This window comes from Harmonia axyridis, chromosome 5 (genome assembly GCF_914767665.1).
Source record: "Harmonia axyridis chromosome 5, icHarAxyr1.1, whole genome shotgun sequence".
Classification (NCBI taxonomy): Eukaryota; Metazoa; Arthropoda; class Insecta; order Coleoptera; family Coccinellidae; genus Harmonia; species Harmonia axyridis.
This window is the reverse complement of record NC_059505.1, coordinates 34,160,252-34,180,675: the sequence shown is the minus strand read 5'-3', so window position 1 is coordinate 34,180,675 and position 20,424 is coordinate 34,160,252. Positions and strand designations below refer to the sequence as shown.

Sequence of the window (20,424 nt, the reverse complement as noted above, 5' to 3'; positions counted from 1 at the left end):
TTAATGTTGATGGCGTTATCAGAATCATAGAAATTCAAGAAGAATATTGGAAAAGAATTACACAGCTTTTTCATGAAAACTGCTCCAAAAGGGCTGCAATTTTGCGTATTCATATAGAACAACAATCTCAAGTGTTTGGCAAAATTAAGCATCGATGCCGTCATTAAACCATGGGATTTCATTAAGGATATGGAGAAAAATGAGAAAATCCAAGGTCATTTCTTATTTTCGAAGAATAAAAAAAATATTTTGATAATTTTTTTTTCAGCGATATCAAAGATGCTGCGTCCCAAATTGTCTGACCTACGGCCCTTCGGAGATTTTCATCGCCTTTCCTTCTTCCGACTCCGTCCTCCGTCGGGCTTGGTTGGACGCCATCCCCAGGAGCAATTGGTACGTCTGCCACGACACCCGCATCTGCAAGAACCATTTCGTCAGCAACGGTAGCGAAGGTCGCATAGCAGAAACCGACGTCCCAAAGATATTTCCCAAGCCGGCGACTACGAACCTGGAGAACAAATATAGAAAAATCGATAAGGGGATGTTCCAGATCTCCGCGAATTATGCATTGCCCGAGACTTTTGGCGATTTGGCAATGCTTCCCAACTGCGACAGGTTCATCTTCGATTTTTTCAGCCTCCTACAGGATTATAAGAATCAGCTGAAGGTGGTGCTGGATGTTTGCAGATGGATGACGAGAGAGACAGCTGATCGTTTGGATTTTTACCAGTTGTCTTCCCCTGAGAGTGGGTTGAAGATATCGACGAGTATTTCGATCGATAGCCAGTTGAAGCCTACGATCGCTTTGGAGGGTATTGTCATGGATCCTTTGGACTATACGAGGCATGTGCCTGTTAATGGTAGGATAACGCATTGGGACCAACTCAATTTGATGCTGTTGGATTACGGTTTCAACAGAGAAACTGAGAATAAAGATCAAGTTCCTCCCCTCCTAATCGTTCGGACTGATAACTTTAACGCGGTTTAGTTTTAATATTGTTTAGTTGTGTTACTTACGTGTTGTTGTATCGAATGATTCATTTATTGTTGTTCTTTTTATTACGAGTACACATGTTTTGATCAAATGGAAATCAAACGTTTGTGGTGGATAATTTTTGGGTTCAGTCACAAGATCTTCTCTAGAATCTGCCCACAAGCTTACAGTTCTTATTCACTCTAGAAATCATCCTGTATGATTTCATAACCTATGTAAGGTTAGTTTGTGCTGGTTTTTAATCGTATGAAATATTTTCTCAGTACAAAAAAACAGCAAAAGGTTGTGGATGGATGATGCAAGAAGTGGCAGATCTTTTGGAGTTCTATCATTTGGTTTCTTCAATAATACCTTCAAAACATCGATGAGTGAATGGATTGAGAGTCAGTTGAGGCCTACAATCGCTTTGGATGCCATTATCATAGATCCTTTGGACTATTAGAGATTTTTGGAGATTTGTCAATTCTTCCCAACTGTTACAGGTTCATCTTCGATTTTTTCAGCCTCCTACAGGTAAACAAGAATCAGCTGAAGGTGATGCTGGATGTTTGCAGATGGATGACGAGAGAGACAGCTGATCGTTTGGATTTCTACCAGTTGTCTTTCCCTGAGAGTGGGTTGAAGATATCAACGAGTATTTCGATCGACAGCCAGTTGAAGCCTACGATCGCTTTGGATGTCATCATCATGGATCCTTTGCACTATACGAGACATGTGCCTGTTAATGGAAGGATGACGCATTGGGACCAACTCAATTTGATGCTGTTGGATTACGGTTTTAACAGAGAAACTGAGAATAAGGATCAAGTTCATCCTCTCCTAATCGTTCGGACTGATAACTTTGACGCGGTTTAGTTTTGATATTGTTTAGTTGAGTTACTCACGTGTTGTTGTATCAAAGTATTCTTTTATTGTTGTTTTCTTTGTAATGAATACACATGTTTCGATCAAAAGGAAATCAAACGTTTTTGGTGGATAATTTTTGGCTTCAGTCATAAGATCTTCTTTGGAATCCGTCCACAAGCTTACAGTTCTTATTCACTCTAGAAGCTGAAATCATCCTGTATGATTTTATAACCTATGCAAGGTTAGTTTTTACTGGTTTTTAATCATATGAATGGTTTTCTCAGTACAAAAACCAGCATAATATAGTGATTGGATGATGCAAGAATTTGAAGTTCTACCATTTGTATTCCTCAATAACACCTTCAAAACATCGATGAGGATATCGATTGACAGTCAATTGAAGCCTACGATTGTTTTGGATGTCATTATCATGGATCCTTTGAACTATTCTAGACTTTTGGCTATTTGGCAATACTTCCCAACTGCGATAGCTTCATCTTCGATTTTTCAGCCTCCTACAGGATTACAAGAATCAGCTGAAGGTGGTGCTGGATGTTTGCAGATGGATGACGAGAGAGACAGCTGATCGTTTGGATTTCTACCAGTTGTCTTTCCCTGAGAGTGGGTTGAAGATATCGACGAGCATTTCGATCGACAGCCAGTTGAAGCCTACGATCGCTTTGGAGGGCATTATCATGGATCCTTTGGACTATACGAGACATGTGCCTGTAAATGGTAGGATAACGCATTGGGACCAACTCAATTTGATGCTGTTGGATTATGATTTCAACAGAGAAACTGAGAATAAAGATCAAGTTCCTCCCCTCCTAATCGTTCGGACTGATAACTTTAACGCGGTTTAGTTTTGATATTGTTTAGTTGTGTTACTTACGAGTTGTTGTATCAAATGGTTCATTTATTGTTGTTCTTTTTATTACGAATACACATGTTTTCATCAAATGGAAATTAAACGTTTCTGGTGGATTTTTTTTTCAGTCACAAGATCTTCTTTATAATCTGCCCACAAGCTTACAGTTCTTATTCACTCTAGAAATCATCCTGTATGATTTCATAACATATGTAAGGTTAGTTTGTGCTGGTTTTTAATCGTATGAAATATTTTCTCAGTACAAAAAAAAAGCAAAAGTTTGTGGATGGATGATGCAAGAAGTAGCAGATCTTTTGGAGTTCTATCATTTGGTTTCTTCAATAATACCTTCAAAACCTCGATGAGTGAATGGATTGAGAGTCAGTTGAAGCCTACGATCGCTTTGGATGCCATTATCATAGATCCTTTGGACTATTAGAGATTTTTGGAGATTTGTCAATTCTTCCCAACTGTTACAGGTTCATCTTCGATTTTTTCAGCCTCCTACAGGTAAACAAGAATCAGCTGAAGGTGGTGCTGGATGTTTGCAGATGGATGACGAGAGAGACAGCTGATCGTTTGGATTTCTACCAGTTGTCTTTCCCTGAGAGTGGGTTGAAGATATCGACGAGTATTTCGATCGACAGCCAGTTGAAGCCTACGATCGCTTTGGAGGTCATCATCATGGATCCTTTGCACTATACGAGACATGTGCCTGTTAATGGAAGGATGACGCATTGGGACCAACTCAATTTGATGCTGTTGGATTACGGTTTTAACAGAGAAACTGAGAATAAGGATCAAGTTCATCCTCTCCTAATCGTTCGGACTGATAACTTTAACGCGGTTTAGTTTTAATATTGTTTAGTTGTGTTACCTACGTGTGGTTGTATCAAATGATTCATTTATTGTTGTCCTTTTTAGTACGAATACACATGTTTTCATCAAATGGAAATTAAACGTTTCTGGTGTATTATTTTTTCAGTCACAAGATCTTCTTTATAATCTGCCCACAAGCTTACAGTTCTTATTCACTCTAGAAATCATCCTGTATGATTTCATAACCTATGTAAGGTTAGTTTGTGCTGGTTTTTAATCGTATGAAATATTTTCTCAGTACAAAAAAACAGCAAAAGGTTGTGGATGGATGATGCAAGAAGTGGCAGATCTTTTGGTGTTCTATCATTTGGTTTCTTCAATAATACCTTCAAAACATCGATGAGTGAATGGATTGAGAGTCAGTTGAAGCCTACGATCGCTTTGGATGCCATTATCATAGATCCTTTGGACTATTAGAGATTTTTGGAGATTTGTCAATTCTTCCCAACTGTTACAGGTTCATCTTCGATATTTTCAGCCTCCTACAGGATTATAAGAATCAGCTTAAGGTGGTGCTGGATGTTTGCAGATGGATGACGAGAGAGACAGCTGATCGTTTGGATTTCTACCAGTTGTCTTTCCCTGAGAGTGGGTTGAAGATATCGACGAGTATTTCGATCGACAGCCAGTTGAAGCCTACGACCCCTTTGGAGGTCATCATCATGGATCCTTTGCACTATACGAGACATGTGCCTGTTAATGGAAGGATGACGCATTGGGAGCAACTCAATTTGATGCTGTTGGATTACGGTTTCAACAGAGAAACTGAGAATAAGGATGAAGTTCATCCCCTCCTTATCGTTCGGACTGATAACTTTAACGCGGTTTAGTTTTAATATTGTTTAGTTGTGTTACCTACGTGTTGTTGTATCGAATGATTCATTTATTGTTGTTCTTTTTATTACGAGTACACATGTTTTGATCAAATAGAAATCAAACGTTTTTGGTGGATATTTTTTGGGTTCAGTCACAAGATCTTCTTTAGAATCTGCCCACAAGCTTGCAGTTTTTATTCACTCTAGAAGCTGAAATCATCCTGTATGATTTTATAACCTATGCAAGGTTAGTTTTTACTGGTTTTTAATCATATGAATGGTTTTCTCAGTAGAAAAACTAGCAGAATATAGTGATTGGATGATGCAAGAATTTGGAGTTCTACCATTTGTATTCCTCAATAATACCTTCAAAACATCGATCAGGATATTGATTGACAGTCAGTTGAAGCCTACGATTGTTTTGAATGCCATTATCATGGATCCTTTGGTCGATTCGAGACTTTTGGCGATTTGGCAATACTTCCCAACTGCGACAGCTTCATCTTCGATTTTTTCAGCCTCCTACAGGATTACAAGAATCAGCTGAAGGTGGTGCTGGATGTTTGCAGATGGATGACGAGAGAGACAGCTGATCGTTTGGATCTACCAGTTGTCTTCCCCTGAGAGTGGGTTGATGATATCGACGAGCATTTCGATCGACAGCCAGTTGAAGCCTACGATCGTTTTGGAGGGCATCATCATGGATTCTTTGGACTTTACGAGACATTTGCCTGTAAATGGTAGGATAACGCATTGGGACCAACTCAATTTGATGCTGTTGGATGATGGTTGCAACAGAGAAACTGAGAATAAAGATCAAGTTCCTCCCATCCTGATCGTTCGGACTGATAACTTTAACGCGGTTTAGTGTTAATATTGTTTAGTTGTGTTACTTACGTGTTGTTGTATCAAAGGATTCATTTATTGTTGTTTTCTTTATTATGAATACAAATGTTTCGATCAAATGGAAATCAAACGTTTTTGGTGGATAATTTTTGGCTTCAGTCATAAGATCTTCTTTGGAATCTGTCCACAAGCTTACAGTTCTTATTCACTCTAGAAGCTGAAATCATCCTGTATGATTTTATAACCTATGCAAGGTTAGTTTTTACTGGTTTTTAATCATATGAATGGTTTTCTCAGTAGAAAAACCAGCAGAATATAGTGATTGGATGATGCAAGAATTTGGAGTTCTACCATTTGTATTCCTCAACAATACCTTCAAAACATCGATGAGGATATCGATTGACAGTCAATTGAAGCCTACGATTGTTTTGGATGCCATTATCATGGATCCTTTGAACTATTCTAGACTTTTGGCTATTTGGCAATACTTCCCAACTGAGATAGCTTCATCTTCGATTTTTCAGCCTCCTACAGGATTACAAGAATCAGCTGAAGGTGGTGCTGGATGTTTGCAGATGGATGACGAGAGAGACAGCTGATCGTTTGGATCTACCAGTTGTCTTCCCCTGAGAGTGGGTTGATGATATCGACGAGCATTTCGATCGACAGCCAGTTGAAGCCTACGATCGTTTTGGAGGGCATCATCATGGATTCTTTGGACTTTACGAGACATTTGCCTGTAAATGGTAGGATAACGCATTGGGACCAACTCAATTTGATGCTGTTGGATTACGGTTTTAACAGAGAAACTGAGAAAAGATCAAGTTCCTCCCCTCCTAATCGTTCGGTCAGATAACTTCAACGCGGTGAAGTTTTAATATTGTTTAGTTGTGTTACTTACGTGTTGTTGAATCAAATGATTCATTTATTTATTCATTTTTTTTATTACGAATTCACTTTTTTGACCAAATGGAAATAAAACGTTTTTGGTGAATACTTCTGTGGGTTCCTTGAAGACATCAACAGTCAGCTGAAGCCTACGACAGCTTTGGATGTCATTATCATGGATCATGGACTCTACGAGTTTTGAGCCTGTTAATTGGATGCTCTTGGAATACCGTCCCAGTAGAGAAGCTAAAAATAAAGTACCTCTCCTCCTAGTCATTCAGTTTGATAGCTCTAATGCGGAACAGTTTAAATTTTGTTTCGTTGTGTTGCTTTTGTGTTGTTTCTTCAAATTATTCAATTCTTCAAATTTAATCAATTAAAAATTAAACGTTTTTTGTGAATAATATCTTTAGTTTTAGATTTCTTATTCCCTTCAGTAGTTGGAAAGACTTCAAGAAATTATTTTGTAACCATCGAATGAAATGTTTTCTGAGTACAAAAAGCAGCAAAGGTTGTGGTTGAATTATGCAAGAAGTTATGGATTTTTTGGAGCTCTACCATTTGTATTTTATCAATAAGACCTTGTAGTTTTATTGAATAATTTATTCAATGTTGTTCTATTTTTACGATTAAAAATGTTGTGATGAATAAAAATGAAAGGCTTTGGTGAATGCACTTAAAATTTTCCAAGAGAAGCAGAGAATAAGAATCATGTTCTTTCTCATTTAGCCGTTCAAATTTATTTCTAATTTCGTTTTATTCATTCCTTTACAGCTACAGTCAGCTAGTGTATTGAAATTGAAAGATTTGCTTTCATGTGTATTTTCTGAGTTTTTCAGTAGTTTCTTTAGTACTTCTGATATTTTTTGCTATCGAGACAGTATTCGATATATTTGAAACAAAATGAGAGTCTCTTTGATTATTAATTCAATTGAATGTTCACCATCGTTGCACATTTGTTTGAGTAATTAATCGAACTAAAGCATAATAATTGCGAAAACCCTATTGTTCTAAGTTGATTAAACGATTCGAAGAAAATGATGAAATTTTTGAGTCCTAGTCATAACCTATGGAAAAAATATTTCAGATAATACTATCGAAAAGAAGATAAAGCGAATGGTTCGATTTCATTTCAAGAACAATGAAATTCTTCATACAATGAATAATTTATAAAGAACAAACCGATTACCAATATTCGTTTATCGAATTTAATTGCAGCTAATGATATCAAGAAATTAAGTACATACTATTGTTGAAGAATCCTTTGTTCGGAATTTTCTTCCTTTATCATTTTTTTTATTTGACTATCGTACTTCTTTTCAAGAAAACTAATTGATAGGAAAAATATGAGGTTATATTCCAGGATAAAAGATGCGCCTATTTCTGAAGCTGAGTAATAATCTTCAAAAGAATATTGACGCTAAATGAAGAAAATAGGTACATATTTTTCAAAAGCTATTTCTTTAATGAACTTTTCAATAATAAAACAGACTGCTGATCAAATGAAAAAAAATGTAATGGAAACACTATGTTCATTATTTCTTGTGGCCATTATACCTATTGTGAAGAGTTCTTGTAGATATGTGGGGACACATTCATTTAATATTATTTCAATATCTTTTTTTAATAAACGATCATTTTTCCTTCGTTTCGTGATTTTCATGGAATTGTGACATTTTTGATGATTCATTACTCGAAGACTTTGGGGTGAAGATTGTTGTATTCGTTTTCGTTGAAAGAATACTTGATTTCAATTTAATGATTTCATGTCCACAAATTTCCCTAAAATATTTATGTTCATATAGTCGATTCTCATGTTGTGTAACTACCCCATTTGAAGAAAAAAAAGGTGCTGTTTCATCAAGACAATGCGTCTTTTCACAAATCAATGAAAACAACGGCAAAATTGCATGAATTGGGCTTCGAATTGCTTCTAGTCTTCTACATCCACCGTATTCGCCAGATCTGGCCCCCAGCGACTTTTTCTTGTTCTCAGACCTCAAAATAATGCTCGCTGGAAAGAAATGAAGGAGTAATCACCTATTTTGAATAGAAAGGCAAATCTTACTACAAAAATGGTATTAAAAAGTTGGAAGATCGTTATAATCGCTGTATCGCCCTCGAAGGCAACTATGTTGAGTAAAAAAAATCGAATTTTGCCAATTTTGTGTTTTACTATGGTAGACAATTGGCCTGTTACACCGGGTTTCATAAAACTTTGATTGATCAACTTCTTGATTATAGTTTTAAATCTATGAAAATGTCAGAAAGTTTTTGATTTTGAATACCCCATAAGATTGGATCTTCATCTAAGATAGTCGTTATGGATTAACCACTTAGGTACATATACGAAATGCTTAGTACGATGGTATTACGATTCTTTTTTATTTACTTTATTCTCAAAATAAATGACTGATAATCATAAGTATAAGTCACCAATTTTGAGTGACATTTCAATTTTTCATCACCACTAATCGACATTGATACAGTACAATTTTAATGTATTGAATAGGTAGTGCCCTCTATCACGACGATCAGGGACCTGGTTTATTGTATTACAGATTTCTACTTCATTCAACCTATCGTGCGCCGAGATTCCAATAGATGACTAAATGAAGTTAAAAAATTTTGTTTCGTTTCATAAATAAATATAGATAATTCAATGGACTGGTATTCATCGATGTTTTCAATTTTATTATGGAGGAGAAAATTGGCTTTCGGTGAATTTGAATATGGCATTGATTATTAAAGGTGAAGGTGCTTGAATTTTTTATGTTGTAAAACTTGTGATGCTGATCTTCATTCATTCATGTCTTCATTGCAATAACGCCCTAAATTCAACCATGTAGTTTATGTAGGATGCTAAAAATAACTTTTTTTTGAATTTCAAATGGCCATTGTAAACAAACATTTTCGAATTACAGGGTGGTAAAGATTTCAGTTCAATAACTTTGGCGTCGGATAAAACAACTTTTTTCATAAAAAATTCATATAAACATATATCTTAAATACCACTATTTACATTGTTACATTTAGAAACCATGTTGTTCTTCATTTGACGATAATATTCCTTCTTGATCCTCTACTGTATTGCATGCGTTGCAGATTTACAGCAACCCAACTCTTCAGTAGGTACCTGCTCAAATGTAAAGACTGCATTCTTATTCTCTGAATTTAGCTTTTATAAAAGCCGGCAAAGGAAGAATGTACAAGAACAAATTGAACACCAACATTCCAACAGCAAAAGCGAATGTAACTCCCAAATTTATATCGAAATCCAGAACTCCATTGAAGATGACATCTGTTGCATCCCTGCTGTACCTTTCTGTCAAATAGGCCTGGCCACTTGCGTATCGACAATAAGGATTATTGGAAAGCAGACTGGAGGTTTCAATCAAATTCATTCCACTACAATTTTTTGAATCATCGAATGATAGAGCTCTCTGCATTTCAGGTGTTAAGAAAATTTGACGGTGAAGGAAAGATGATGCGTATCTTGCTTGAATGCCATATGTGAGGTAGTACAACCAGTCTTGCAATCCTTTCATGGACCTAGAAAAACAGTTTTTGGTGAGGAAAATCTCTTAAACCTAATTTTTACTCTCTAACAAAGGGTTTTCCAATAAGAGTGTAGTGACTCTGTTTGGTCACAGATGGAGCTATGGGTGTTCGCGCCAGACTACTTCGGCCCCGGTGTATTTAAAGGGGACGTTGCGTTGCAACAGGGTTACCTCTTACGATGGTGTGTGAGAGTGTGTCTTGGGCAACATTGCTGGATAGTCCAACTGAAAAGTTCACTAGCGATCTCGAGACGAAACACCAAACACCTGGGAGAGGGCGCAATTTGTAACTTGGCTCGATAAAGACTCGCCAAAAGAGGTTTATTAATTTTTATATTGAAAAAATATTTCAAGAGAATACAATGGATGTTTATTTCATTGTGAAGAGTATGTTATTAAAAATGGAAAATGATATCAACCAAATGGCCGCCACGTCTTAGGTTGCAGCACCACATCCTTTTCATAAAATTTCCCAAAACCAATTCGCTGTATGCCCTAGATAACTTCACGAATTCTATCTTCAACGCCTTTTGGAGCAATTGTCTAGAGTCTAGACCTTATCTTTCACATGGCCCAAAGAAAAAAGTAAGAAGGTGTAAAATCAGAAGATATCAGTGGCCAATTGTGGTCATCTCTTCAAGAACGGCCAGGAAACTTGCAAAATTGCGATTGTTTCGTTGCTTTTGTGGCAAGTTGCGCCATCTCATTGAAATTATACTTCGTTCACATCAATATCTTCCAATATGCGGGCATAAAAAATTGATAATTATATCAGTAGCGCAATTCATACCCAGAAACAGTTGCACCAGCCGTATTTTAGAATAAGTAAGGTTCAATCACACCACCGGGCCAAAAAAAACCTCACCAAACCGTGATATGTTGACAATGGAAAGGCTTCTCAACAATCATTCTTGGATTTGTCAAGCGACAATTCTGCTTATTAACGTAGCCTCCGAGGTAAAAATGGCCCTCATCACTGAAGATGATTTTTAGATGAAAATCCGGATCATTTTGATCAGCAAAGATATGACGTTGCTAGTGATCGACAAGCTGTAGTTCTTGTATTAACTGAACTTTGAAATCCTTAAGCCCTGAGTTTTTATGAAAAATACGGTTTAATATCGTTCGAGGAATGCCTAATTCTCAAGATCGACGATGGAACGACAAATCTGAGTTTTCGTCAACACTACGGTCTACAGGAGAAATGTTTTCAGTTGTTTTTGAGCGACGCACACGGTTTCGAATCGTCACATCATTAACTTGTTCCTAAAGCTCAAATTTTTCCCCCTAATCAACTATTGCAGACCGAGTAGGTGCGTCACAACGACTCAAAACTGCTTCAGTTGTGACTGCAGTATTTTCACAATTTTTGCCGTGAATTTTAACAATTTCACTTCGTTGTTGAAGCTTATAGCGTTACATTTTTATTGCTTGGTTTCACTTGTCAAATGTCAAAAGATGACAGCTGCCCAGATAGTGGGATATTCAAAATGAAATCACCTATTGGAAAACCCTTCTAGTTTTTTGGATAGCAGTCACTAGTGCATCGGCTGCTAGTTAAATGCATTGATGAATTTCTGGAATGCCAAAAGAATAAAGGACACCTTTTAACTCACCTTAATATGCCACTGCCTACTGCAATACATATACAGGTGATATATGTACTGAAAATCGCAGCGGTCAACCTATCCTTCACCATGATCAGTATAGCCATGGTTTGCTGTTCAGAGAATAAATAACAGGCCCATAAGATGAGAGTGAGATACAGATATTCCATAGGTTCATCGAAGCTGCCAATCAAGGGGTAGATGATTGCGGTTGCCATAGCAGTTGTTAGGAAAGAGAAAGGAATCGTAACCAGATTATAAGTTGTCAAGAATAACGTTCCTCCGTATAAACCTTCTTGAGATTCTTGGAAATATCTCGTTCTGTAGACTGAGACTGTAAGGAATTGGATTTGAAGAAACGGTTGAAGAATTGGTGATCTCTTTACTTACATAAAGATATCGCATTGATGATTCCAATGAAGTAAGATCCGCATAAGATGTTCAGTATGAGACCATTCCTTGTAACAAATGTGTGTTGGTAGTTCTGAAAATATACACGAAATTGTAAAATATATAAAAGTTAAAAACCATAGTTATCTAACTTAAGACGATTCATATCAATTATATTCCTGCAATATGTATTTCCTTCACTATATTCATTCTAGTGGACGTAGAAGATCAAATGGACTCACCTTCATCTCTCTATAGATACCCCACAGCATGAAGAAGAACAATGGAAGCAGGAATAACCTCAAAAACATACTCTTCATTCCACATTTACGTAAACTCAAAGTCGAGGCCAGGATACGCCTGAAAATAATAAGAAAGGCTCTTGATTACACCAGATGTTGACAGTCGAGCTTCAGAATAACATTCAGCAAGTTTTTTTTTATTTATCACCCTTAAGCTCAAACGTTTAGAGTTTTAGGACGGAGGTTCATACAATCTTTCCATCTTAAAAGAACCTTAGGATTCACAACTTCAAGGATCCAGCAGATCCTTCTGAAACGCCCTTTATAATGCACTCACAGTCTTCAAGTTAAATCCTTGAGCTGCTTCAATTGGAAGCATCATGTTGTTAGCAGTTGAATTTAGCCGTTTTTGATCGAGACATAAATTTACATCTAATAAATAAGATGAAATTCATTGCCAAGTTGTGACTCCGTCTTCAAGCATTTTTGGTATTGTATAAATTGTTTTTTAAATGAATCAAAGACGCATAAACCATAATAAATCCAATATTAATTTCTTCTTACGTGTAAAGGGTCCAACCTACACGAAAGGTACCAGGCTTCTCCAAGAGCAAGGGCATCTTATTACCTAAACCTAGGCTGTGCTCCATTGGATGATTCATAGTACCTTTTCTGTATATTCCTCCCTCTAATTTGAATTTTTCAACGAGTGCAGCGATCTGATGATTGCTCTCTACGAATCTCTCTCTAGATCTTCTATCTACTGTTGATAGGCATACTGTAAAAAACAAATCGAACTTTGAATGGTATTCAATGTACCAAAATGCAAACCGCTATGTATGATGACCTTTAGAAGTTACTGACATGCTGAGGAACATGGAATCGTAGAGCCAAATTTCTTTGCCGATGAAGCAACAAAGTTACTGAATATACAGGGCTCTTTGTGTATATTGAATCTCACAGGACCATGTCCTTGATTCAAATCTAATTATAATGATAATAATAATAATACTAGTCATTAAGGCAATGAACAGTTTGATGAACTTGGAAAGGGGTTATCGAAAAATCAGTATGTAGGCTTGAAAGAGTAAACTATGGGACAACAGTTCTAGGATTCCTATGGAAGCCTAGCAATGGATTGATGACTGTTGTTCAGAGATGCTGTATGTTTCAGAAAACATCCACTGGTTCTAATGACGAAGTGGTTGGCCAAGGTTAAAGTCTATTTCGAAAGCAAAGACGAAGAGAAAAGGCATCGACAAGTTAAAGAAGCTTCGAAGTATCACTCTAAAAGGTGACAATGTTGACCAATACCATATTTTTAAGGAAATATGTGTGTTGACTGGTTAGACTCTGGACTTAAAGTGAAGAGTTAACTACCATCTGTACCACATGGGGCTGACGGTAGAATTATCTGGAAATTGGACATAGATCTAGAAGGTCACATACTTCGTAAATGTTCTGAACTATCCACTCTAAGGAACTAGACAAGTCTTCCTTAGTAATAGGGCTACCAAGCACTTTTTTTCACATTTAACAATGTACTAGACGATTTCCTTGGTAATTGCTGTGCATGGTATAGAACAAAGGAAAAACTGGTGACAGTTCTGTCAAAGGTTGCATCCTAGCCATAATTGTAACGAATACGCAATCCACGCCAATGCTTTCCTTCGAGAGAAGTCTGAAACTGCAGTCTGAAAGGATTGGGCTTGACCAAATTCTTTCTAGAGGGTCAGTTTAGAACAGAGCGACAGGAGGAGGTAGTTACTCAGTTACCAGTGCCATAGCCGTATTTTATTGGTTGAAATAAATTCTGTTGAAATGTATAGTCTTGTATACAGTTGTATATTGAAAAAATAAAAGTAATACTTACAGTAGTACATGAGTGGGTTCTCCAGTTGAGGACAAGGAAATCCAATTTCATTGAAATATTCCAGCATTTGTCTGGTTCCACCAGAATAGACAACATCTCCAAGGCATAGATATAGTACTCTCTCAAGAAATGGAAATACGTCTGATCTTGGTTTTTCCATTGTCAGTATTATAGCAGAGCCGTATTTCTTAGCTGCGTTGGAGAGGATTGATATCACCAGATAGGTATTTAGGGGATCCAGATCCCAAGTAGGCTCGTCCAACAGAAGAACAACTGAAAATTTTCTGGTATCAATTTTGGTCGAGCACATTTTTGGTATATTTTATAATATTGATTGGGAGTTCTTGATTTGCAAATATTTCGAAATTATGACACAAAGCATTTTGGTTGTGTTTTCTTCTGAGTCTGGTGATTTAAGCTTGACCAGAATCAAATCCTTCTTCTATTCATTACTATATTGGATGATGTTCTTGATAGTAAATTTTTCTCAACCACAAGTATGGGATTTGTATCGGAAGTACCAGTCAAATATCCAAGCTATACACTTGGACGTTATTATTCAGCAAAGGCTTTTTTCACCCTTCCACCCTAGAGTCCAAGTTGCTAAGTATAACCTTCTGATTAAACTGCATTTGCATATATCTCCATCTTTTGTGTATTCTAATAGAACTGGATTTGATGATAGAACTTGAATTTGAATTATATGATTGAATTTGGATTACATAAAATAAGATATATCATATACTAACGCTATTACTACTAATGCTACTACTATTTACACAGTTGAGTTTATTGGTTGTACTCATTGAATGATTTTGATGGGGATTAGAAAAATAAAAATATACAAATATCCCCTCAATCTCACAAGTTGGAAAGAAGAAATGTTGATTGGTTTCTTTATTTAATTTTTTTATTATTATAAGTTGGAATAAAAAATATGTGCTAGCCAGGATTCTAGCGTTACAGTATTGCCTTGCTATTGAAATTCTTGCTATAGAAAGTGATTTATATCGTCCGCCTTCTTTAGTTTCAATGTTGAGTTAAATGATATCAACGAAAGATGAGCCATGTCATTTACCAAGAAATCCTAAAAACGTTACAACATATTCAACCTTGGTCTTTTATGGAGAACCTCCAGAAACAATAGGAAGAAGGCTGCCTCATCTTGATATTCACAGGAAATAGCGAGAAGATCACAAACCATTAAGTAATTGCTCAAGCGACAAACCAAGAATTCCGTTTCAAAACAATTGCGACTGGAGTGAGTCAATCATTACACCGCCTACCTGGATCTTTCACGAATTGCATTCCAATCATCAGCCTCCTGAATTCACTACGGTTCAGGTTTTCTGTGCATCTTCCAGCTATCTGGGATAAGGCAAGATCAGCCATCACTTGTTTGACCTTGGATTTCTTCACGTATCCTGACAACTGTAATGATAAGAGGAATTGAATGTTGTTGTTTCAATGATATGAAATATGAGGAAAAATTGACGTGAACGTTTTAGAGAGCTCGTTTATTCATGTGCCAAATGCACCCCTAGAGACCACATACACCTAAAACACTTCCGACTTTAATCGTCAACACAGTCATCAGAGTGATACATGTAATCAAACCTTTCTCTAACTTTTTGATACCTTTTCTGTGGGAATATCCGTCTTTGCTTACGAAATAGGCTTTAACCTCTTCATTAGAGCCATTGGAGCACCTTTTAACCATTGTTGTCGATGGTGCAGAGTCTGAATAATACTTATCAAGCTATTGGTTTGCTTGCACAGTGTTTTTCTTATAAAAGACAGCGTTCCAAATAACAACAAATATAGTGTCACTTAACTTTCAATATCTCGATCCAGAATTTACTGTTTCGAAATTCTTTCATTTTTTTGAGCTTGATACTAATGAGAAAAAAGAGATATGGCACAGGTGGATGAAATATATTCCAGAGAATGAAAATTGGCTCTTATGAAGAAGTAATTGGATAGGTTGAAGCTTTTTTCGAAAGTAAAGATGAATCTCTCCACAGAAAAGGTATTGAAAGATTGGAGAGAATAAGAAAAGGAAGAAGAAATTCACGGAGTATAATATGATTTTATGTTTGTAACCCAGGTATAAAACTGGGAAAAGGAGCGTTCTGTAGAGGAAGTGACGAGGTGATGCCCAGTTGAGTTAGTAGAGTGTTCAAGGATGTTTCCAAGTGCTGTACCACAATAAAGTTCTCGTCTGTCGTTCATCAGTCTTTTGATAATTCCCACGAAAACGCGATACCCCAAACAATAATAGTCAGAAACAATGTTTTAGACTCATATTACCTTTGTGGGCACGTAGTATAAGTTTTCCTCAACAGTTAATCCTGGTATGAGGTCGCATTTGTGAGTGACATAACCACATCTTTGATTGAAGACATTCAAGCTGAGAGGTTGATTGTTGAGTAAAATTTGACCTCTGGTTGGGCCTTGAACTCGTCTGGCTATAACATCCAGAAGAGCTTTCTTACCGCTACCTGAAAAAAAAATTGATTTATGATTTTTTGTTGATTGTGAAGAAGAATCTTTGTATTTCAAACTACCTTTGGATCCTAGAATTGCTATAACTTCTCCGGAGTAAACAGTCATGGAGACATCTTTCAGGATAACTCCAGTCTTTACGCTCCCCAACAATCTTTGAGCACATGATGCAGGTTCTACCTATAAAAAGTATGGCAGAGACATTAAAGTTCAGCTTTTCGTGAATATCTTTCCCTGAAAAGATCATGTTATTTTATTGAAAAATGTATGAAATTTCAGAATGGGAAACACAGGGTTTTTTGAAATTCAATAGAAGAAATTGTGTATAAAAATGAATACAGGGTATTGCATCATTTGAATTTCATAAATAGGTGTAGTGAAATGGACCAGGTTTATTATGTTTGTGATGACTCGCCACAAGCACTTAGGGTGGCGCCACACGTTGCTCATAACATTAAACTACGCCGATCGGCTGAAAAAGACTAGCCAAATGGATAATTATTTTCATAGTATCTATCCTTCGGGATAATTATAAAAACCTTCATTACGATACTAAGTAGAAAAGGAGATTGGGAAGGAGAGTCCACAATCCCAGTTCTCAAAAAGAATACCATCAAATGGTACACAGATGGTTCCAAAACAACGACGCGGGCTGGCGCTGGAGTATTCGGGACTGGTACCAAATGCTCAATATCGTTAGTTCGCTGTCTAAGTGTTTTTCAGGCAGAAATAAATGCAATAGAAAGATGCGTAGACATTATCATGGCACAAAACTATCGGAAATGTGATATAGCGATACACTCTGATAGTTAGGCTGCAATCAAAGCACTCAGCTCACATATCATCGATTCCAAGATGATATTGGAGTGACAAAAAAAACTCAGTGAAATAGGCAAGAATAATATCTAAGGTCTTTTTATTCTGGTTTCCCGACCACTCGGGAATTAAAGGAAATGAAGAGGTTAACACACTTGCCAGAAAAGGAGCACAAACTCTTTTCATCAGCCTGGATCCATCTTGTGGCATAGACTAATGTTTCTAAAAGAAAGATTTTCAGGAGAAGGAAAAAACCGAAAGAGAATCACTCTGGCGGAATCTTCCTGGTTCGGATGATTCCAAAAAGTTTCTTCGAAACTTTGACACTGCGAGATCTAAGAAGTATCTGGATCTTAACAAAAATTTACTACAACTTCTCACTGGATTCCTCACAGGGCATTGTCGCCTTTGGAAACACCTCATGAGAATGGGTCTAGCAGAAAATGACAAGTGCAGATTCTGTGGGAAGGAGCAAGAAACTCCGGATCACCTGGTGAGAGAATGCCTCGCCATCACTATCCAACGCAAAATCTGCTTTGGACAAGAAACTTATAGAAGTGAGGAATTAGCCTCTTGGAAACCATCCCAGATACATTAGAACTCTGAATCTGGAAGGCGAGCTGTAGATCACGATATGGAGAGAATAGCTCTGATGTGGGCACGATAGACCATAAGGTCGCAGTGAAACGAAACCTCCTTAATTAAATCTAATCTAATCTTCGGGATAATTATTATTTATCAAATTTTTGGATTCATTTAATTTTGAATCTTGAACGGTTCGAAATTTCAACACACAAGATCTTAGAATATTTATTCCAAACATCAAACTAATCCGAAGATATACTAATGAAAAAAATAAATCGATATCGTGTTTGAAGTTTTTGGGTGAACTATTTCAAAAAAAGGAATAAATAATAATAATAAATTTATTGAATAACTCTGACAACTACTACAGAATATAAGAACTAGTAACCTATCTCCTCCCAACTAAATCTATTCCATAATTATGACATTGAATAATCAAGGGAATGGACATAAAAAATATAACTAAAAACCACGAAGATCAACTTTTTTTAATGATTTTCCGTTACGAATTGACATTCAAATATTCAAGTGTAATACATGATTTTATCTCATGGCTATTCCTTGTCTTTGTGAAAAATTATCGAAGCATGTCTTCGAGTTGATGTCATCTTCATCTCTGGAACTGTCAAATTTTGTTGGTTATTTTTGTTTGTTGCTGATTGCTTGTGTGAAATTGTCAATTGGCGGATATTTGAGGAAAGGTCGAAGGAAATGCATTTCCCTATTCTATGGAGTAATCGATAATTGTCAATGACTGATGTAGTTACGCTAGTTGAACAGAAACATGAAAAACTGTGGTAATACACAGTACCTACCTTCCTACCTATATCATTGTTCAGAATGGAATATTTAATGATTGGTCTACTACATTGTGCGCTCAGTGAAGGTAGTAGGTACTGTATATGCCTTTCGATAATCGTAAAACTTTTTGTCCCATTGGAAAAGTATTTGTATTATCTCACAAATGATATATAGTGGGTTGCTATTAGAATTATACATAAAGTAATAAACATAGATAGAGGAAGTATACTAAATTTTTACATGACTCCAACATGGTTAGATTACGTTGTCGGATTGTGATATATATTTTCAAATTCACAGTTTTACTATATTGTCATGAATGTATATTATATTGGATGAAATATATTTATTTGAGTGATTTCCGATTGAATATACAAATTTGAATATTTGGAATCCGATATTGTTCCCAATTAGTATGCAGAATATTTATTATTTTCTGTATCTACCTGCTGAAATCCAAGATTTGGCAACTATTGCTCTCCTAGTGTCATCGGTTGTTTCACGTCGTTTGGGGCGCTTGAAGTTTGTTTTCTGAATTTCTGATATATTTAGGTATTTATTTCAATATATTTAGAGTTAATTTAACACGTTGATTCACTATGGGACATAAGAAGTGCGTTCTTTGTGGAGAAACTCGCGAATATCGTATCACTGGTATGTTTTCATTTCCGCGCACCTTATGTCAAATTTGATAGTTCATGTTGGGGACTAAATTTGCTTGCTGGAAATGACGTCTATCTATGTTTATTACTCTGAGAAATAATACTATAGTACAACTGTCAAAATTTGAAAAAACCCAATAATGGAATTAACGAATTACCTACCAATGTTACGAAATAGCTTTGCAAACAAAGCAGTCAATAAAGTTATCAGACAATTCGATTTATTGTCTATATTGCATGTATATAGAGGTTTCATTTGAAAATCGGAAACTGTACAACATAAATTTAACGCGCTGAATTCCATTCTAAGGACTTAGCTTATGTGAATAACCCTGAAAAATTGGTACCAAAAGAGTACTGATGAATAGTATTTTTGAATATAATGAATAAGCTGAAACTGTCACAGAATTATAATTGTGGCTCGAACAAAACTGCGATCGACCGATCAACTTTGATATTGATTGAAATCTTTTGTGGATCTAAAACGAACTGAAATTATATCATTATTACAATCAAAACAAATCAAACCCTGTCAAACTCTCAATAAAACCGCATACATTTCAAATGAATAGTAATTCTCAATAAAAATTCTTCATTCTAGTGAAATACATGAACGTTATCCTACTTACTTGACCAGAATAAAAAACACTGTTCAGTTCCAATACGTAGTCGTTGGCTATCATCTTGAACTGTCACATCCGAATCCTGTAGCTGTATTATTCCTGTTTACCGTCTACACCCGATATTTTTCTTGCCGACCATCAGGTTGGTGTCCTGCACAGAAGACCATAGCCAACTGTTGTGAGAGAAAGCAGCAGAAGACAGCAGATACGGTCAACGACGTAGGTACTTCGAAAAGCAACTGTGCTTTGAGGTGAAATAAGTTTTGATATTGTGCTTGCCATGTGGTACCACCACGCGGGTACCGTGGGCGCTCGCATAGATGGAGCAGTGGTCAGTGGCGAAATTCTATTGGCGGTGCAATGAAAGATGAATTTTTTTTCGAAAATGTTGAGATATGCTGAGTGTATTCGTATGTATACAGTGTGTCAATTTGAGAAGGGACCATCTCATTCGAAATCAGGAAAATGCAAAGAGAGGTAAACTTTGGTTTTGGGACATTTTATAAAGTTGGTTCCAGTCTCAGTGTAATAAACATAGATAGAGGGAGCATATGTCATTTTCAGTAAGCAAATTTTGTCCCCAACATGAACTATCTAATTTGACATGAAGAGCGCGAAAATGAA

General features: G+C 36.4%; 2 protein-coding genes across 3 annotated transcripts in view; one reads left to right on the top strand and one right to left on the bottom strand.

Moving 5' to 3' along the window:
- Positions 1–3,679, top strand: part of LOC123681325 — a 39,159-nt gene extending 35,480 nt beyond the window's left edge. The window contains exon 2 of one of the 2 annotated variants that reach the window (XM_045619662.1): positions 269–3,679. In XM_045619662.1, the coding sequence (XP_045475618.1) occupies positions 269–988 (720 nt within the window). In that variant the 3' untranslated portion in view covers positions 989–3,679. The remainder of the gene's footprint in view (positions 1–268) is intronic. The other variant, XM_045619661.1, reaches the window with a different exon arrangement.
- Positions 3,680–9,093: 5,414 nt separating this feature from the next.
- On the bottom strand, positions 9,094–20,043 carry LOC123681323 (ATP-binding cassette sub-family G member 5). The gene is made up of 10 exons (XM_045619660.1): positions 19,807–20,043; positions 16,376–16,493; positions 16,119–16,309; positions 15,095–15,239; positions 13,809–14,081; positions 12,500–12,713; positions 11,936–12,053; positions 11,694–11,787; positions 11,313–11,637; positions 9,094–9,688 (listed from the first exon to the last, which is right to left on the bottom strand). Exons 1-10 carry the CDS (start codon positions 19,858–19,860, stop codon positions 9,298–9,300), a joined length of 1,923 nt encoding a protein of 640 aa, XP_045475616.1. The 5' UTR covers positions 19,861–20,043; the 3' UTR covers positions 9,094–9,297.
- Positions 20,044–20,424: the final 381 nt, after the last annotated feature.